The following is a 15208-nucleotide window of genomic DNA, read 5'->3' as shown; positions in this document are numbered from 1 at the left end:
ATGGAAAGAAATGCTAAATTCATGAGAAGATGTTGCTGCTGCAGAACCTCCCTCACATCCTCCTGCCTAGGGTTAGACACAGTTGTGTGAGGTAGTGAGACATATGAATCAGCAGGTCATGTATAATTGACATAAAAAAATGTTTGAAATCGCTACTCCGTCATTGAAATATTTATGCGTGACCCTTCTTAATCTTGGATGAATCCCCTCCCATGTATACCTTCTGAAAACATTTCAGTCATGCCCCACTCCTGGCGTGGCTTGGATGGCATCCATTGCCCGCCTAAAACTCTTCAAAGGTTTCCATTTGCACCGGGGTAGTAGTCAAGTCTTTACCCCACCCGCCATGTCCTGCATAATAAGGCTTCTGCCTGATTCTCCAAATACACACAACCCCTTCCTCACATTCACTCTATCTGCTCCTGTCAGAGAGACCTTTCTTCTGTTCCTAGACTCTACCAACTGCTCTCCACCTCAGAATCTTCCCACGGGTGAAGTCTGCTCTTGGTCTAACCCCCCACACTTGCCCCCACATCACCCATTCTACCCATCTCTCCTTAAAGGTTCCTTCTTCCTAGTTGCTTTTTCTGACCCCCCAATTTAAATTCCATTGTCTTACTATACTCAAACTGAACTTAGTGCTTTTTCTTCATAACATCTACTAGAGTGTGCGGTGATGCATTTATTAGGCTTACTCTTGTCTTCATGTTTGCTTCCACCTAGCTTTTTGTGAGCAAAAACTGCGCTGTTCATCACTGTATCTCCAGTGCCAGGCACACACTGCATGTGCATAGAAGGTATCCTATACATATTTCTTTAAAATATAGGCTGAAGTAGTTAGAAAGGGTATCAGGAACAATATAGAACTTAGCCGGGCCTTAAGGGGTAAGGAGATGCTTCATTCTCAAAGGCAGGAGTAATATTCAAATACTTGGTCAGAAGGTACAAACTTTTAGTTTTGTGATGAGTAAGTCCTGAAGATCTAGTGAACAGCATGGTGACGGCAGTTAATGATACCGTATTGTACACTTGAAATTTCCGAGAGTAGATCTTAGGCACCCTCACCACGCCAAAATAAAAGGTAACAATGTGAAATGATAGATGCATTAATTAGTTTGATTATGGTAAATATTTTGCAATGTGTATTAAACTATTATTTTGTGCGCTTGATATACAATTTTGTTTGTCAATTATATTTCAACAAAACTGGAAAAACAAAGCAAAGCAAGGATAGCAGAGTTTTAAAAAATCAATGGAAGAAAATGGCGCTGAGGCAGTTGTTAAGGCCCCCTGATGTGCTAGTATTAACCCGTTACTTGCTGGATCTGGGTTCCTTGAGGATGAGACAGGGCTGCCAGAGTTGGAAGGGTACTGGGGCCTTGGGGACACAGGCTGTTTGCCTACAAGTACAAACAGATTTCAATATTTTAAAAACTGGTACAGGGCACCTGGGTGAATCAGTTGGCTAATGGTCCAAATCTTGATTTCAGCTCAGGTCATGATCTCATGGTTCGTGGGGCTGAGCCCTGCACTGGGCTCTATGCTGACAGTGCAGAACCTGCTTGGGATTCTTTCTCTCTCTCTGTGCCCCTCCCCCACTCATTCTCCCTTTCTCTCTAAAATAAATAAATACCCTTAAAAATATTTTTTTAAAAAGCTGGTACGGTTGCACAGAAGCAGACAGGCTGAATCTCTGTTCTAAGCAGAAGGGAGCTCAGAGGTCTCTAGCAAAGATGTGCTGAGATGCTTGAAAATCCATGGATGATGAAGAGATGACTGAGTAGTGTACAGGTAAGCTGGACAGAGGTGGAGGGGAAATTGTGGAGCTGCAGGCCTGCCCTTTTCTGGCTGAGCTAAGCTTCAGTGACCTCATGTGCAACATGGAGGTAACAGTACCCGCTCTGAAAGAATCCAATGAGAAAACCATGTGCCATTGCTTACCACACCCTGTTTGCTAAGTGGCAGACATTGTTGATGTTTGTATCATCATCATCATCATCATCATCATCATCACCATCAATATCACCATTAGAAAAAACACTGGACAAAAGAACGTGGGATCTAGCTCATTCCTGCCATTACCCGTGTGGCTCTGGACAAGTCGACCACTCTGACCAAAGTTTTCAGGGTATGAAAATGTGAATTTTCTGAGAAACAGGCCCATATTTTATTTGATTCTCAAAAAGAGCCAAAAACCACTGATTTTCAAATTCTATATTTTCAAAAGGCTTACTATTCACTTCAAATATCTAGAAACAAATGGTCTCAGCCTATATTAGTATAAATCATACTCGTTATCACTACTCTGTTGCCCTTTATTCTAAAGTTCACCAAATTTATTTTGTATTTTCCTCAAGAAAAAATGTGTTACTTCATTGTTTCAAATGTCGCCCTCAATATTATTATTTGAATATAAATCACAATACACTGTTTTCAAATTTTAAACTTTATTTCAAATACTTAAACATAAAATTGTTCACAAAAACAATATTCATATTAATAAGGAGTAAAAATATTAAAATCCAAAAGTAAGTATTGCAATACCTAGTTTGTTTAATTTGAAAACATTTGATAGGGAAACACAGGTAAGCTGCATCAGATAAAATTCCATTGCATCCTGGCACCTGAACTTTCCCTAAAACACAAAAAAGGAAAGCTCTTGGAAGCCATTAAGCAGACTTTATGATTATTTGTCAAGAAAATAAAGTGAAGTGCCATTCATACAAAAATCTTACCAAAAATGATTTCCGAGGTATATTTATGTAGATTACTACAGTTAAAGAGAAAAAATGAAATAGAATAAAATATCCACCCTTACTTAAAACAATGAAAGTAAACTTACTTAAAACACCCTTACTTCTTAACAATGAAAGAACAGACCATCTCCCAGTCAACGACTGAAGACACATACACATCTGCAGTGAAAAATCATTTGCATCCAAAAGGTGATTTGTTCCTCTCAAACACCACTGGCTTACAAACCCTACTAGTCCCCGGAATTTGAATTCTGTTTGATGTAATGCGAGACCTACATACTCAACCAACAAAATCTTTATCTTCGTCTCTATATTGTGAAAACAAATTGAGGCAAAACTAAACTCCAGCTCACCTGGAAGGAAAACACATCTTTTCTCCTGCTCTTGCTTCTCAGTGCGTGTTTATTAATCCCAGAGCACTTTTTGACCTCACCCCAACCACTCATCAGTTTTCATCAGCCATTACCACTGGTCCCTGCAGTGCGCCTCCGTGGGTTGGCAGGAAAACTTGTAGAATCAGGTTTCACTGGAGAAAAATGCATTGCACATCTGAAGTCCCAGTCTACACTCCAAAAGAAAAACAAAACAAAACAAAACAAAAAAAAAAACACAAAATGCTCTGTTCAGTGTGGTGAATTTCCCTGGAGAATGTGCGTGCATTTACAATGGGCATTGTCAAGGGGCGCCTGGGTGGCGCAGTCGGTTAAGCGTCCAACTTCAGCCAGGTCACGATCTCGCGGTCTGTGAGTTCGAGCCCCGCGACGGGCTCTGGGCTGATGGCTCGGAGCCTGGCGCCTGTTTCCGATTCTGTGTCTCCCTCTCTCTCTGCCCCTCCCCCGTTCATGCTCTGTCTCTCTCTGTCCCAAAAATAAATAAACGTTGAAAAAAAAAATTAAAAAAAAAACAAAAAAAACCCACAATGGGCATTGTCAAAAATAAAACTCCAGTATAAAACCAGGTCTTCGATATTGCAGTCTCAACACCGAGGGCTCAAACAACCAGAGGCAGCATTTCTACATATTGAAACTCCTGCGGCCAGATGTTCCTGGGGTTTATCAAAATGTGATCTGATTAAGAGATTATTGGGAAGGTTGTGCTATAAATCATGCTGTTAGTCACATGCATTCAAAATAGATCCCACAATGCTAGAAAGGAGAATTTAATATCAGAAAGTATTTACAGTGCCACCAATCAAGTAACAGAGTGGAAATGGGGGGGGGGGGGGAATCTGCAAATAACCAGCACCAGCATGCCTCAGGAAATGAATGATTACATAAATTTAGCTGTTTATTAGCACAGAGACATGCTGTAAGGATTAAATGGGATGAAGGGTAGGGGTGGCTCAGAAGCCCATTAGTTTACAAAATACAAAACTCAACATTCTCCAGAAAAACAAAAACAATTAAAATCTGTATATATTTTTGACAACTAAATTACGAATATCTTTGCAATTTATATATATGCTATATATAAAAAGCAAGGAAGACTGCTGTATTTTTTAGTGGAAAATTCAGGGCTCAAACCCTGCAAAAGCACTAAATGCACGTCATTTAGGATAATGTCACTGACACATGTTTGACAACTAAATTACACAGCTCTTTGATATACTGTGTATGAAGAGTGGCAATTATGGCCAATAAAATCAAAGAAAGGGAAAAAACCTAATTAACACTAACATATCATTATGACTCACTAGCATATAAAATCCCATGCCTGCTCTAAATTGCCAGCAATTGGCAATTCTCAAATTCCTAAGGATGAAGGCAATAGTTTCCAAATAACCGGAGCCACCAGAGATTTGGGGGCCTCTTGGGGGCATTAGCATTCCCTTCTATCAAAGACCTCAAAGCACAATAATGACTTGTAAAACCCACTCATCTCTGCTCCTAAGAATTATAAACTGTAGTGCGATTAGTTCTGGATCCTAAACAAATAATGATACCGCCTTATAAAAAGAAAAAAAAAGATGGTGGTTAATTTTTGTGGTGGAAGGAACATGGAATTTGGAAACAAAATGCCTGAGTTCAAATTCCAGATCAGATATTTACTATCACAGTAACTTCAGGCAGATCGTTTAACCCTCCATCAAATGGGAATAATAACAATATCCACCCACACAGGGTTGTTGTGAGGAAAAACGAGGCAAAATGAATGTGAAAATATTCAAAAGTGGCCAAAAAAAAAAAAACCACAAAAAAAACCCAAAAAACCCACTCTACAAATGTTAACTCTTCCTCTTTACTACGAGCAGGATTCATCTAAACAGAGCAGGTGTGAAAAGTACAAAGATATCTTGCTATGAAAATCTGAATACACTAAAAGTAAACTGATCTTGGGGTATCTGGGTGGCTCAGTCAGTTAAGCATCCAACTCTTGATTTGGCTCAGGTTATGATCTCCCAGTGGCAAGATCAAGCCTCATGTCAGGCTCTGCACTGGGCGTGAAGCTTGCTTGGGTCTCTCTCTCTCTCTCTCTCTCTCTCTCTCTCTCTCTCTCTCTCTGCCGCTCCACTGTTTGTGCTGTCTCTCAAAAAATAAAAACAAAAATAAATGATAAAAAAGTAAACTGGTCTTAATAGAAAGAGTAACACATTGCAGAGGGAAAGACTCCATGAAATCTGGATTTAGTAAAATTGACCCCGGTTTCACATGGAGAAAATCTGGCAGAAATTTTTCAGTAAAACATTAGATCTGTTTTTATACAGTAAGTAAACCCAGATTTTAAAAGGCTTCAAGATTATATAGAAAAGCATTGGAGACTCTAATTGAAATTAAAAAGTAAAAATAAAAATCATATTTGGCTACTGATAGATAAGAAAAATGTATTATCAGAAGATTTCATGACTAACTGTAGCTAACAGTTTTATTCTTTCAACTTTATTATTGAAAAATTCATGGTGGCAGATGACCCCCTAAGCCCCTTAAGGTCACTCGACATTGACATCATTGAGACTCAGAAGAAGGCTGATTTTCCAAAAATTTTCTGGATGTAGGGTATTTCTGCATAAAGATACCAAATGAGAAAATGCACTGAGCACTTTGTAAAGGTCACCATGCCATACAAGTGTAAGATGTTATTATCAGAGAAATCTGAAACGCTTTTAAAGATTTTTGAATCCTGTGGAATAAGCCAAGATCTGTGAAATTTATAAAATAAAGAATTCTACAGAAATGGTGTTTAAAAAAAACACTTACATCTCAATACAAAGAATAATAAATTGAGGGGGTGGGGAATGCAAACCACAAGACAAATCCCTTTCCTGACTTCCCTGGCTATTTCTTTGACAACCTTAGCTTTGATTTTCCACGGCACTCAGTCACACACGCACATCTTTGTTCATCTCTGGGCCCCTGCAGTTACTCCTGTTCTGAGTTATTGAGCTTCCAAATAACTGATTTCTCCTGTTGCTTTCCTGAACTCCCTAAACGGCTCAAGCACTCAGCTCATCAGTTATCCATTGCTGACATGGATTTGGCACTGGCCTCTCCGATCTACCACTGCTCAGGTGGTGAAGCCCCACACACAGAAGTGAAGGATGCCAGGAGAAGGTCTCAGAGCAACCCAAAAGAAAACTTATTTGCAAAACCAACACAAAGGCGGCTGCCCTGCTTAAAAATCCATTGAATCTTGAGTTTCCAGAGAGTCCTCTAGGCCTATTGGGTCCCCCACGCCTGGCTGCGAGTTTAAGGTAAACCCAGAGTTTCTATACGCGTTATGGGCGTTCATAAACTTCTGCAGATATTTGGAGGTATACAACCAGTGATGTTTCAAGACATCTTCCATCTCGTAGCACTTGGACTGTCTGGCATTCATTTTTCGGAAGCGCCTGAACAGTTTGTTGCCAGATTCATTTCCCTCGCTTGCCCAGGCCCCAATGGAGCCGTCTCTCTCAATAATTTCAGGCACGTGTGCCAAGGTTTTGTGAAAGTAATTGGTGATTTTGCCCTCATATCGATACTTGAACTTGGTAGAGAGGAGCTCAGCAAAACGCTGTGAATTGAAACTATACTGGCAGAGGGATTCTGGGCACTCTTTAGCAGGACATGTCGATCGCCACACGGGTTTCATCTTCAGGTAAAGGTCCATCAGCTCCCTGAGAGCTTCATGCCTCTCCTCGGAGGGGATTAATTCACAGACGGCTTCAACTGTTTCTTTGGTCATGAGCCTCCTGGCAAAGTTGCCATTCATCCTCATGATTGGCTTCAGGTTCATCTTCTTCCGGAGATGCTTGTCCAGCGTAGCCTGCCACCTTTTCCTTTCCTCTTTGGAGGCATTGGGATTCTTGTACACCTCCCCTATCTCTAGCTGGAAAATCTTGTAGAACTCAGCCGCATTGCCAATGTCACAGTGGAGTGCATCTATGGAAGGGACGGTCTCAATGAAAGGTTTCGATGAGACTCCTTTCACGCGATCCCGCAGTTCTTCCACAGACTCGTGGTACGGGTTGGAACGCCAGACCTCGTAGCGCTCCAGGTTCTCAGAGTGGCTTCTGGTTATGGAGTGGAAGACAAGATTTTGAGAGGCCTCCAGACGGGTGGCATCACAAAGGGTACAAATGTAGACTGAGCCAGAAGCCTCGAGGCCTTCAACTTCCCGGACAAGCTTCTCATCGTACCCAGTGCCCCTGAAGATGAACTTGAAAGTCCGAAGGATGCCTCCCATCTCCAGCACTAAGTTGCTGGCCTTCATGGCCTCCCTCTCGGCAATGAGAGGGCTCAAGATGGCCGTCAGTGTCTCGTGGTCAGACTCGTCTGCCAGCATGAGGCACAAGGGCTTGCAACACAGTTCAGAGTTAGGTTTGACCTCCTCAAATACCTTCACGTTTTCTGAGCCGTGCGCTACGGTAATCTTCATGACTGTGAACGAAAAGCGAACCGCCTTTTCTGGAACTGCTGGCCCGCTCCCATGCTTCTCACTCACATCTCCCATGCCGTCACAAGACTCCTTCACCACGACGGTGAAGGGGCCATTCAGGTAGTCATCCAAGTCTTGGGCTCTCATGCCTTCCAGGATATCTTCTTCCATGTCCATCAAAGCAGACACCAAAGCCGAGTCGTAGCGGAACCGCTTGGCAATGGTGTCCACCGGGTAATCGTCCACAGAGGAGGACAGTCCAGACAGGCCATCAATAATGCCGACATCAGTGCTGGAAGACACGTTCTTCAGAGGTGGCTGCCACTCAAAGGGGTAGTAGCCTGGCAGGAGGACCTTCTCAGCATTCCGAAGGGCGTGCAAAGGCTGAAAAATCTGCCTCCCCGTGATGGCTTTCACAGTCCTGTACATCTTGTGGTACTGACTGCAGCTGAGGAAGGTGTTGACACGGATGGCCAAGCACACAGCTGGCTGCAGGCCAGAGCCCCGTCCCTGCATGATGGCCTCCAGCTCGTCGGCTTGTCTGTGCTCATTCCTCGCCCTCAGTGCCAGCAGGAACAAGGTCAGACACACAGACTTCACATCTCCACCTTCTTCCTTGTCGGCGAAAGCCTTCACTTGCAGCTTGAGCTCCCTCAGGCGATGCTTCTGAGCCCTTCGCGTCAAGGACAGGAGATGCTGGCGGGGCCGACCCCCTTTATTAATATGCACAAAAGTCTCTTTTGACTCCTTGTGGCTTGAGACATGGTGGTTATATTTTTCCAAGCTGACCTCCTCATTGCACTCTTTTGCTGGACATCTCACCATCAGGGAGTTCAAGATGCTCACAAAGGACTTCACTGGACTCTCCAGGTCGGTAGGGAAGCAGGGATATTGGCAACAGGGACAATAGCTGCCCATGACTTTGAGGCACCTGAGGATGCAAATCCTGCAAAATACGTGCTTACAGCTGGTCTCCACAGGGTCAGCCAGGATGTGTTCACAAATCTGGCAGGAGATAGATTTCACAAAGTGTGCCGGGAAGTCCACCGCGAGAAGCTTGGTACTAAGATGAATGTCACTGCACTTGGAGATCTTCTTCATCACTTCCTTGCTGCTGATCCTTGCCCGAGCTCTTTTCTTGTGCCGACGGGCTCTTCTCGCTCGGTCAACCACGGTTTTGAGTTTTTTGCTGAGCTGCACGTTTGGCTGATGGCTCTTCCTTTTGAGTCCCCGGCGGGCAGCGTGGCAGATGTCACAGGATGGCGTGTGGGGATGCCACTCCATGGGTGCGTTCCTTGGGAAGTTGACTTCACACGGGGCACTGCTAAACTTCCTGTACATGATGTTCCAGCAGCTGTGGCAGAATTCAGTGGGGTGGATCGAGTCAACGTCTGCTTTCACATCAATCCGGAAAACCTTGGCAATGAGGTCTGGCCAGGAAGTGGCTCTCTTTTCCTTCTTTCGTAAAAGGACTTGGGTTTTACCATCCACTGGCCCATGGACTGGATAGCTCCTATTGTGCCCATCAGTTTTAAAAGAATTCCCACAGATACGGCAGAGATGGCGAAGGTTGGCTTGGTGGATTGCTTTGTCTCCTGCTTTCCCATCATCATGGGATTTCTTCGAAAACGTAGGGTGAGCTTTTAATGCCGGTTGACTCGGGGCTGGCTTCTGACCATCGGCCTTGTCCAGGACTGCTGGAGTTTGCTCCAGAGAGGGTTTCCCCTCAGAGGAAATTTTCTTTTCTATTTGAGCTTCTTCAGGTGCCTTTTCAAAAGATCTCACCCTGAAGAGCTTAAATTTCCATTCTGAAAATTTCATATGCGGGTGCTGAATTTCATCTGGGGCGGAACTGAGTCCCAGGGCGGGTGGCAAAGAGACAGCCATGATGGCTGAGTTACCTGAGAACAATGGAAATAAGTCAGATTAAGACAAAAAATTCAATATCCCACTGATGCATCTTGGAAGAAATAGGAATGAATACATTCAATTGTTCATTCATTCACTGATGCAAAAAGTTACTTCTCCAACCTCCCATTTTAATACACTATGTTAGGTGCTGAGCATACAGCAGAGGACAGTCATTCCCTGCCTTGACAGTGCACGTGGTCGTTTACACCACCGTGCACCACATGGTTTGTGTTACATAGATATGTACACTCTTACTTCTTTCCACCAAAACCTTAAGGTCTTTGAGGACAGAATCTCTGAGTAATTCATTTCTGTCTCTCCAACATTCCTAGTACACTTCCTAGTGCAATTCCTAGTATTAGGGTTGAATAGTTATTTGCTGAAGAAATACAAGGAAAAACTGGCTAGTGAAACCACGGAAAAGTCACATTTTCTGCATTGTATTAGCCTCATTGCACTAGCTGGACGATATATTTCCAGCTTTTTAAAGCAGTCTCCCAGGAGGATGGTTGTTTATTTCTTCTAAACAGGCCATAAAGGGATGATAAAGCTACAAACCCAAAGAAACTAATTACTCACTACTTGAAAGAATGAAGTGAATTTTGAAGCCTTATGAATGCTAGCTAATAATAAGTATCATGGATAGTAATTATGCTTACAATTTTAATTAGTGAACACTGCTGTAAATTATAAGGGCTGTGTCTCTATTAGAAACAAAAAACCACAGAACTTTAAACCTGCAACAAACCATAGGGTGCACGTACAAACATTCCAAAGGGCTTTTAAGATGAAAAATTCAAGTAGTTTCAGATAAAAATCACATAAGCCATCCTGGAAGTCATTACTGGACAATGGACATTAGCTTTATAGTTTGTAATAAGAAGAGGTGGGAATAAGATTTTTCTTCTGATAAAAAAATATTAGCAATTGCATATGCCAGGAAACCCTACCGATTGGTGTCAGTGTAGACACCAATCATGCTGTAGAAAAAAATCTGAAAATGTCATTTGAGTCCTCTCCAGATCCAAACAGCCTACTATTCTCAAAATTCCTTGGTACACATCACTGGAAAAATAGCAACTATATTTCAACCTATCATCTCTCTCCCAAATTTGCCTAGCTTAACACTCTTGACCCATCAATTATATCAAGCAACACATTCCCCCCCGGCTTCTCAGTTAATTAGCTAACAAAATTGATGATATTTTTATATAATCATGTGGTCATGGAGACTAATCCTCAGAGGAAAGAGCCGGGGTGGGATCTGTGGGGAAGGAGGGACAAGTGCTAATCCTAACTGCTGCTAACAAAGTTTCTTCTTGAGTCATCCCTTTAAACTACTGAAGTTTATTCCATCTGGCATGCACTAGGCTTCGGGGATTGATGTTTTTCATGAAAACATGATCAAAAAGGAAATCCTGTGAAATTGCAGGACTATGTGAGATCTAAACACAGGACTGTGTGAGATCTGTACAATTTCAACCATCTCAAAAGTCTCATTAACCTCGGAAGTATCTCAACTGCAGCCCAACAAACACCTCAACATTGCTTATGGTTCAGTTATGTTTCTAAATTCTGTCCTATGTCAGGTGTGAAGGCCTTCCAGGTCTCCCCTGTCCCATTGGCTGGAACTCTTTCCCAAATGCCTTTTCATTCCATTAGCCTTTTCCTACCCAGTCTTTTTCTAACATGCTTGTTGTCTGGATTTCCAAGATAATATTTTGAGGTGTTATTTAAAAAAGGGGGAGGGGTGCCTGGGTGGCTCAGTCAGTTAAGCGTCTGACTTCGGCTCAGGTCATGATCTCACAGTCCGTGAGTTTGAGCCCCGCGTCAGGCTCTGTGCTGAGAGCTCAGAGCCTGGAGCCTGCTTTAGATTCTGTGTCTCCCTCTCTCTCTGCCCCTCCCCTGCTCATGCTCTCTCTTTCTGTCTCAAAAATAAATAAAAACATTAAAAAATTTTTTAAAAAAACAACTGCATCACCATCTCTGGAGCTAAATAATGAGCTTCCACAATGAGTAAGTCAACCACAAGACTTGTTGGAAGGATCCTTAGAACTATCTCCCCTCCCTGCCCACTCCTCTCCTGACACCCACTGGCTGGAAATGTGATCTGCCAAAATACATTCCTTTAAATACTCCCAGAGAAAGAGTACTATCCCAACCGATTATTAGCCATTGACATTCGAATCAAATGTATTTGCTATTTTGTCTTCAACTCAACTGCTAAAACTTTATCCAAACAAAAAGCAAGAAGAGGGTGGAAGGGATGTGTTATGCTTTTTGTTTTGAGGGAATATACATCAAGATGCTAATCGTGGCGATCTGTGGGAGCTGTAAATGTTTCATATTTTTCATGCATGCCTATGATCTCTACTTTTTCTGAAATAAACATTTATTACTTTTACAAGAAGATAGAACTTTTAATAACTAGACCTAATGAGGTATTTTTTTTAATCTATATGGTTAGCAAAGATTAAAACTATCATTACTCAGCATTAATGAAGGTGTGGGGAAATGCAAATATCTTCATACATTCTTTGGAGAAGTATAAATTGGTATAATACCTCTAGTGGACAATTTAGCAATGTTTTTTAAAAGTTTAAATATAGTGGGCTCCTGGGTGACTCAGTTGTTAAGCATTTGACTTCAGCTCAGGTCACCATCTCAGAGTCTGTGAGTTCGAGTCCCACATCGGGTGAGCACAAGCCCAACTTAGGGTGAGCGTGAGCCCTGGATGATCCACGCTCCCCCCCCCCTTATCTCTCTGCCCCTCACTCACTTGTATCCTCTCTCTCTCAAAAGAAAAAAAAAGTTTAAATATATTTGATCGTTGGTGAGATAAATTTGCTTTTAGGAAGTTATTCTATAGATATATTCCCACAGGCTATTCCCTGTGTGGGAATAAACATCCCACAGGTTATTCCCACAGTGAATATTACATGGAGAAAGACAGAGCGACAGAAAGAGATTTGTTTAAAAAAAATGTTACCTTAGAAAAGAGGCAGCAGCATAAATAATCACCCCTAGGGCATTATTAAGTAAACTATGGTCCAGATATACAATGGAAAACAACACAGACGTCTAACATTTCCATATGCATTAGTGCACATGTGTGATTTCTATATGCCTAAATGATACAGAAGGATACCCACACAACAAAGCAGAGAACGGACAACAAGAACAAGTATAGTAAGATTCCACGTAGGCACATTTGCTCAGACCCGGAAGTGCAAACATTCTGGGAGGATATGCACTAAAATCTTAACAAGATCTACTCTAAAAATGGAATGACACTGGTGAGAAGGTATCTTTAATTTTCTATTTTATTCATTCTTACACCATTTTAGTTTTTCACAACAGACGTGTATTATTTTTTTAATTTTGTGATCAGTTCACTTTAGGGAAAAATGTTTTAATGACTAGATTTATATGTACCCATAGTCATTTTTATTTCTTCCTAAATTCTCCCCTCTCCTCACCGAATTTTAAGACCTGGCTAAGCCTCAAATCTGACCAGCATCCTTTCCTTTCCTTTTTTTTTTTTTTTCCTGGTAAACATATAGAAAGGGAACCAAAATATGGACCTATAGACAGCATGAAGTTAGCATGATGAACGAGTTATCGTGTAGTCATTGTTTGACACTCAGGAATCTTGTAAACGCTTGATCTCCTCTCTTCTAAAAAAAAAGGTCTCAGCAGCAGACCAACCTTAGAATCTAAAAGGCAAAGTGACTGTTGGTGGCCCGGCCCCATTCCCACCTCAGTGTTGCCATCACCTGCCATCACAGCTGTGGGGGCTTTGTCAACACAGGGCACAGATTCATTTTGACAAACCAGGGCAGAAGCTACGGTTTGGTGAGTGTGTCATTAGCGACTTCAGGAGGCTGGGTCACAGCAGCAGCCCCGCCCCCGACTCCCCACCCAACCCCTACCCTGCACACACCTACATCCTAGCACTTGACTCACAGTCTCCCCTCTTCCCATCTTCAACTTAGTCTCTACACAATGTCCAAGTGACCACTGCGTGCCCAAGTGTGACCCCTCATTGTCACACCCACCCCACTCATTCATCCGTTCGTTCACTCCACAAATACTATTTCCTGCTTTTTGCCAAACACCATCATCAAAAAGTTGACAACGTCCACAGCCTTTTTATAAGTCTTAGGCATCCACAACATGACCCCAAGATTCTTACCCTTCTTCCAGGCAACTGCTTGCTTGAACCACTTCGGAAAGAGAAGGGCACTGTCACAACCCCCTGGTCAGGAATCCTGGTTCAAGAACATAACCTCTGTGTAGGGTCTCTACCGTGGCAATTCCCAAAATTATTGGGTATTAGAATCACTGGGGAGCTTGCTTTTAAAATTTTATGCAGATCATCAGGTTCCAGAGATTCTGATTCAGTTTATCTGGGATGGAGTCCAGAAAATGCATTTGTTAAGCATTTCGGTGATCCTGCTATGAGGAGTCCATGGGTCACACTCTGAGAAAAACTGGACTGCTACTTCATCCAATCCAGTTCAGGAAATTCCTGGCAATACCTGGAAATACCTGGGAAACTACACATTTCCTCCCACCCTGGACTCCGTTTGCTGATGATCATGCCTAGACAAGCACAGTATTCCTTTCCAAGAGTCACAGCTTTCCTTCTGCCGATTTATTTACTCATTCATTCAGGAAGCGCTCCTTAAAGCCTTTCTCTGCCCACAATATTCATTTCCAGTAATTTGGATATCTGTGCCTTCTCTATGAACCTATAGTGTCTTCCTAAACTCGGCTTCTTACTCCTTTCCAATTTTTATACGTTAGAAAGAAAAATCAAATTGTTGTCAGCTTCCCTTGATCCCTCCCTCAATCCCTGCAAGGAAGAAAAGCCTAAGTCCTTCTGATTAGAAACATAAAAAAAAAATGTAATAAATGTTGTGGCTCAAGGCATGAAAATCATGAGTGTTACCTTGCTCAGCAGGCTGCCTGGCCAAATTGTTGGGATGTCTGTAATTCGTCTGATATCACTTGATGCCAAAGAGAAGGCAAAGTGTGTTCTCCTCCTCCTCTTTGCCTTCTCGTCCCTCAGAACAGACTGCTGCCTTATTTATCAGCCTCCACTGTCCTTCCCAGCCTCCCCCACCACGGACAGCTAACCACACATGATGGCGGCCAATCACAGGCCAGGAGCCCCCAGCTCCAGCTGGCACCTGGCCCTTCAGGAAGCTTAGCTGGGGGACCCAGGTGTCACGGGTGTGTGCTGGAACATTGCCAGAGCTGCCAGTTCACTCCCCAAGACTGTTTGGGTTGGAAATGAACTTGTCAACATAAGCTCTGGCTTCTACCAAGATTCTAGGGCTCTGTGCCTCAGTTATCTCATCCAATACTAATAGCATATACCTCAGAGTCAGTGAGGTTATGCAGTGAAAGTTAGGACAGGAAAATACTTGGGACAGTGTCTGCCCTACGTAGATACTCATCAAATACTAGCTTGGTGAAAATTTCTTGTTGTTATTTTAAAACAGTATCCAAACCATCCCATAAGCCTCGTACCTGGTCAATTCTCAGTCAGAGAGCATTGTGCTCCTAGCACCAACACTGAGTTTAAACTTGACTAGTGTTTTGAAGTCAACAGACCTAGATTTGAATCTTGCCTCAGGTCTTTGATACGTTACTTAAACATGGGGAGCCATAATCCCCTC

At 42.6% G+C, this 15208-nt stretch overlaps 1 protein-coding gene across 1 annotated transcript; it reads right to left on the bottom strand.

Moving 5' to 3' along the window:
• Window positions 1-5350: 5350 nt before the first annotated feature.
• On the bottom strand, window positions 5351-14601 carry RAG1 (recombination activating 1). The gene is made up of 2 exons (XM_019812286.1): window positions 14476-14601; window positions 5351-9511 (listed from the first exon to the last, which is right to left on the bottom strand). The coding sequence occupies exon 2, from the start codon at window positions 9495-9497 to the stop codon at window positions 6366-6368; it is 3132 nt and encodes a 1043-aa protein (XP_019667845.1). The 5' UTR covers window positions 9498-9511; window positions 14476-14601; the 3' UTR covers window positions 5351-6365.
• Between the last annotated feature and the right edge of the window lie 607 nt (window positions 14602-15208).

The sequence above is a fragment of the Felis catus genome, chromosome D1 (assembly GCF_018350175.1).
Source record: "Felis catus isolate Fca126 chromosome D1, F.catus_Fca126_mat1.0, whole genome shotgun sequence".
In the NCBI taxonomy this organism is placed as follows: domain Eukaryota; kingdom Metazoa; phylum Chordata; class Mammalia; order Carnivora; family Felidae; genus Felis; species Felis catus.
The sequence above is the reverse complement of the archived record's forward strand: the minus strand, read 5'-3'. Positions and strand labels throughout refer to the sequence as shown.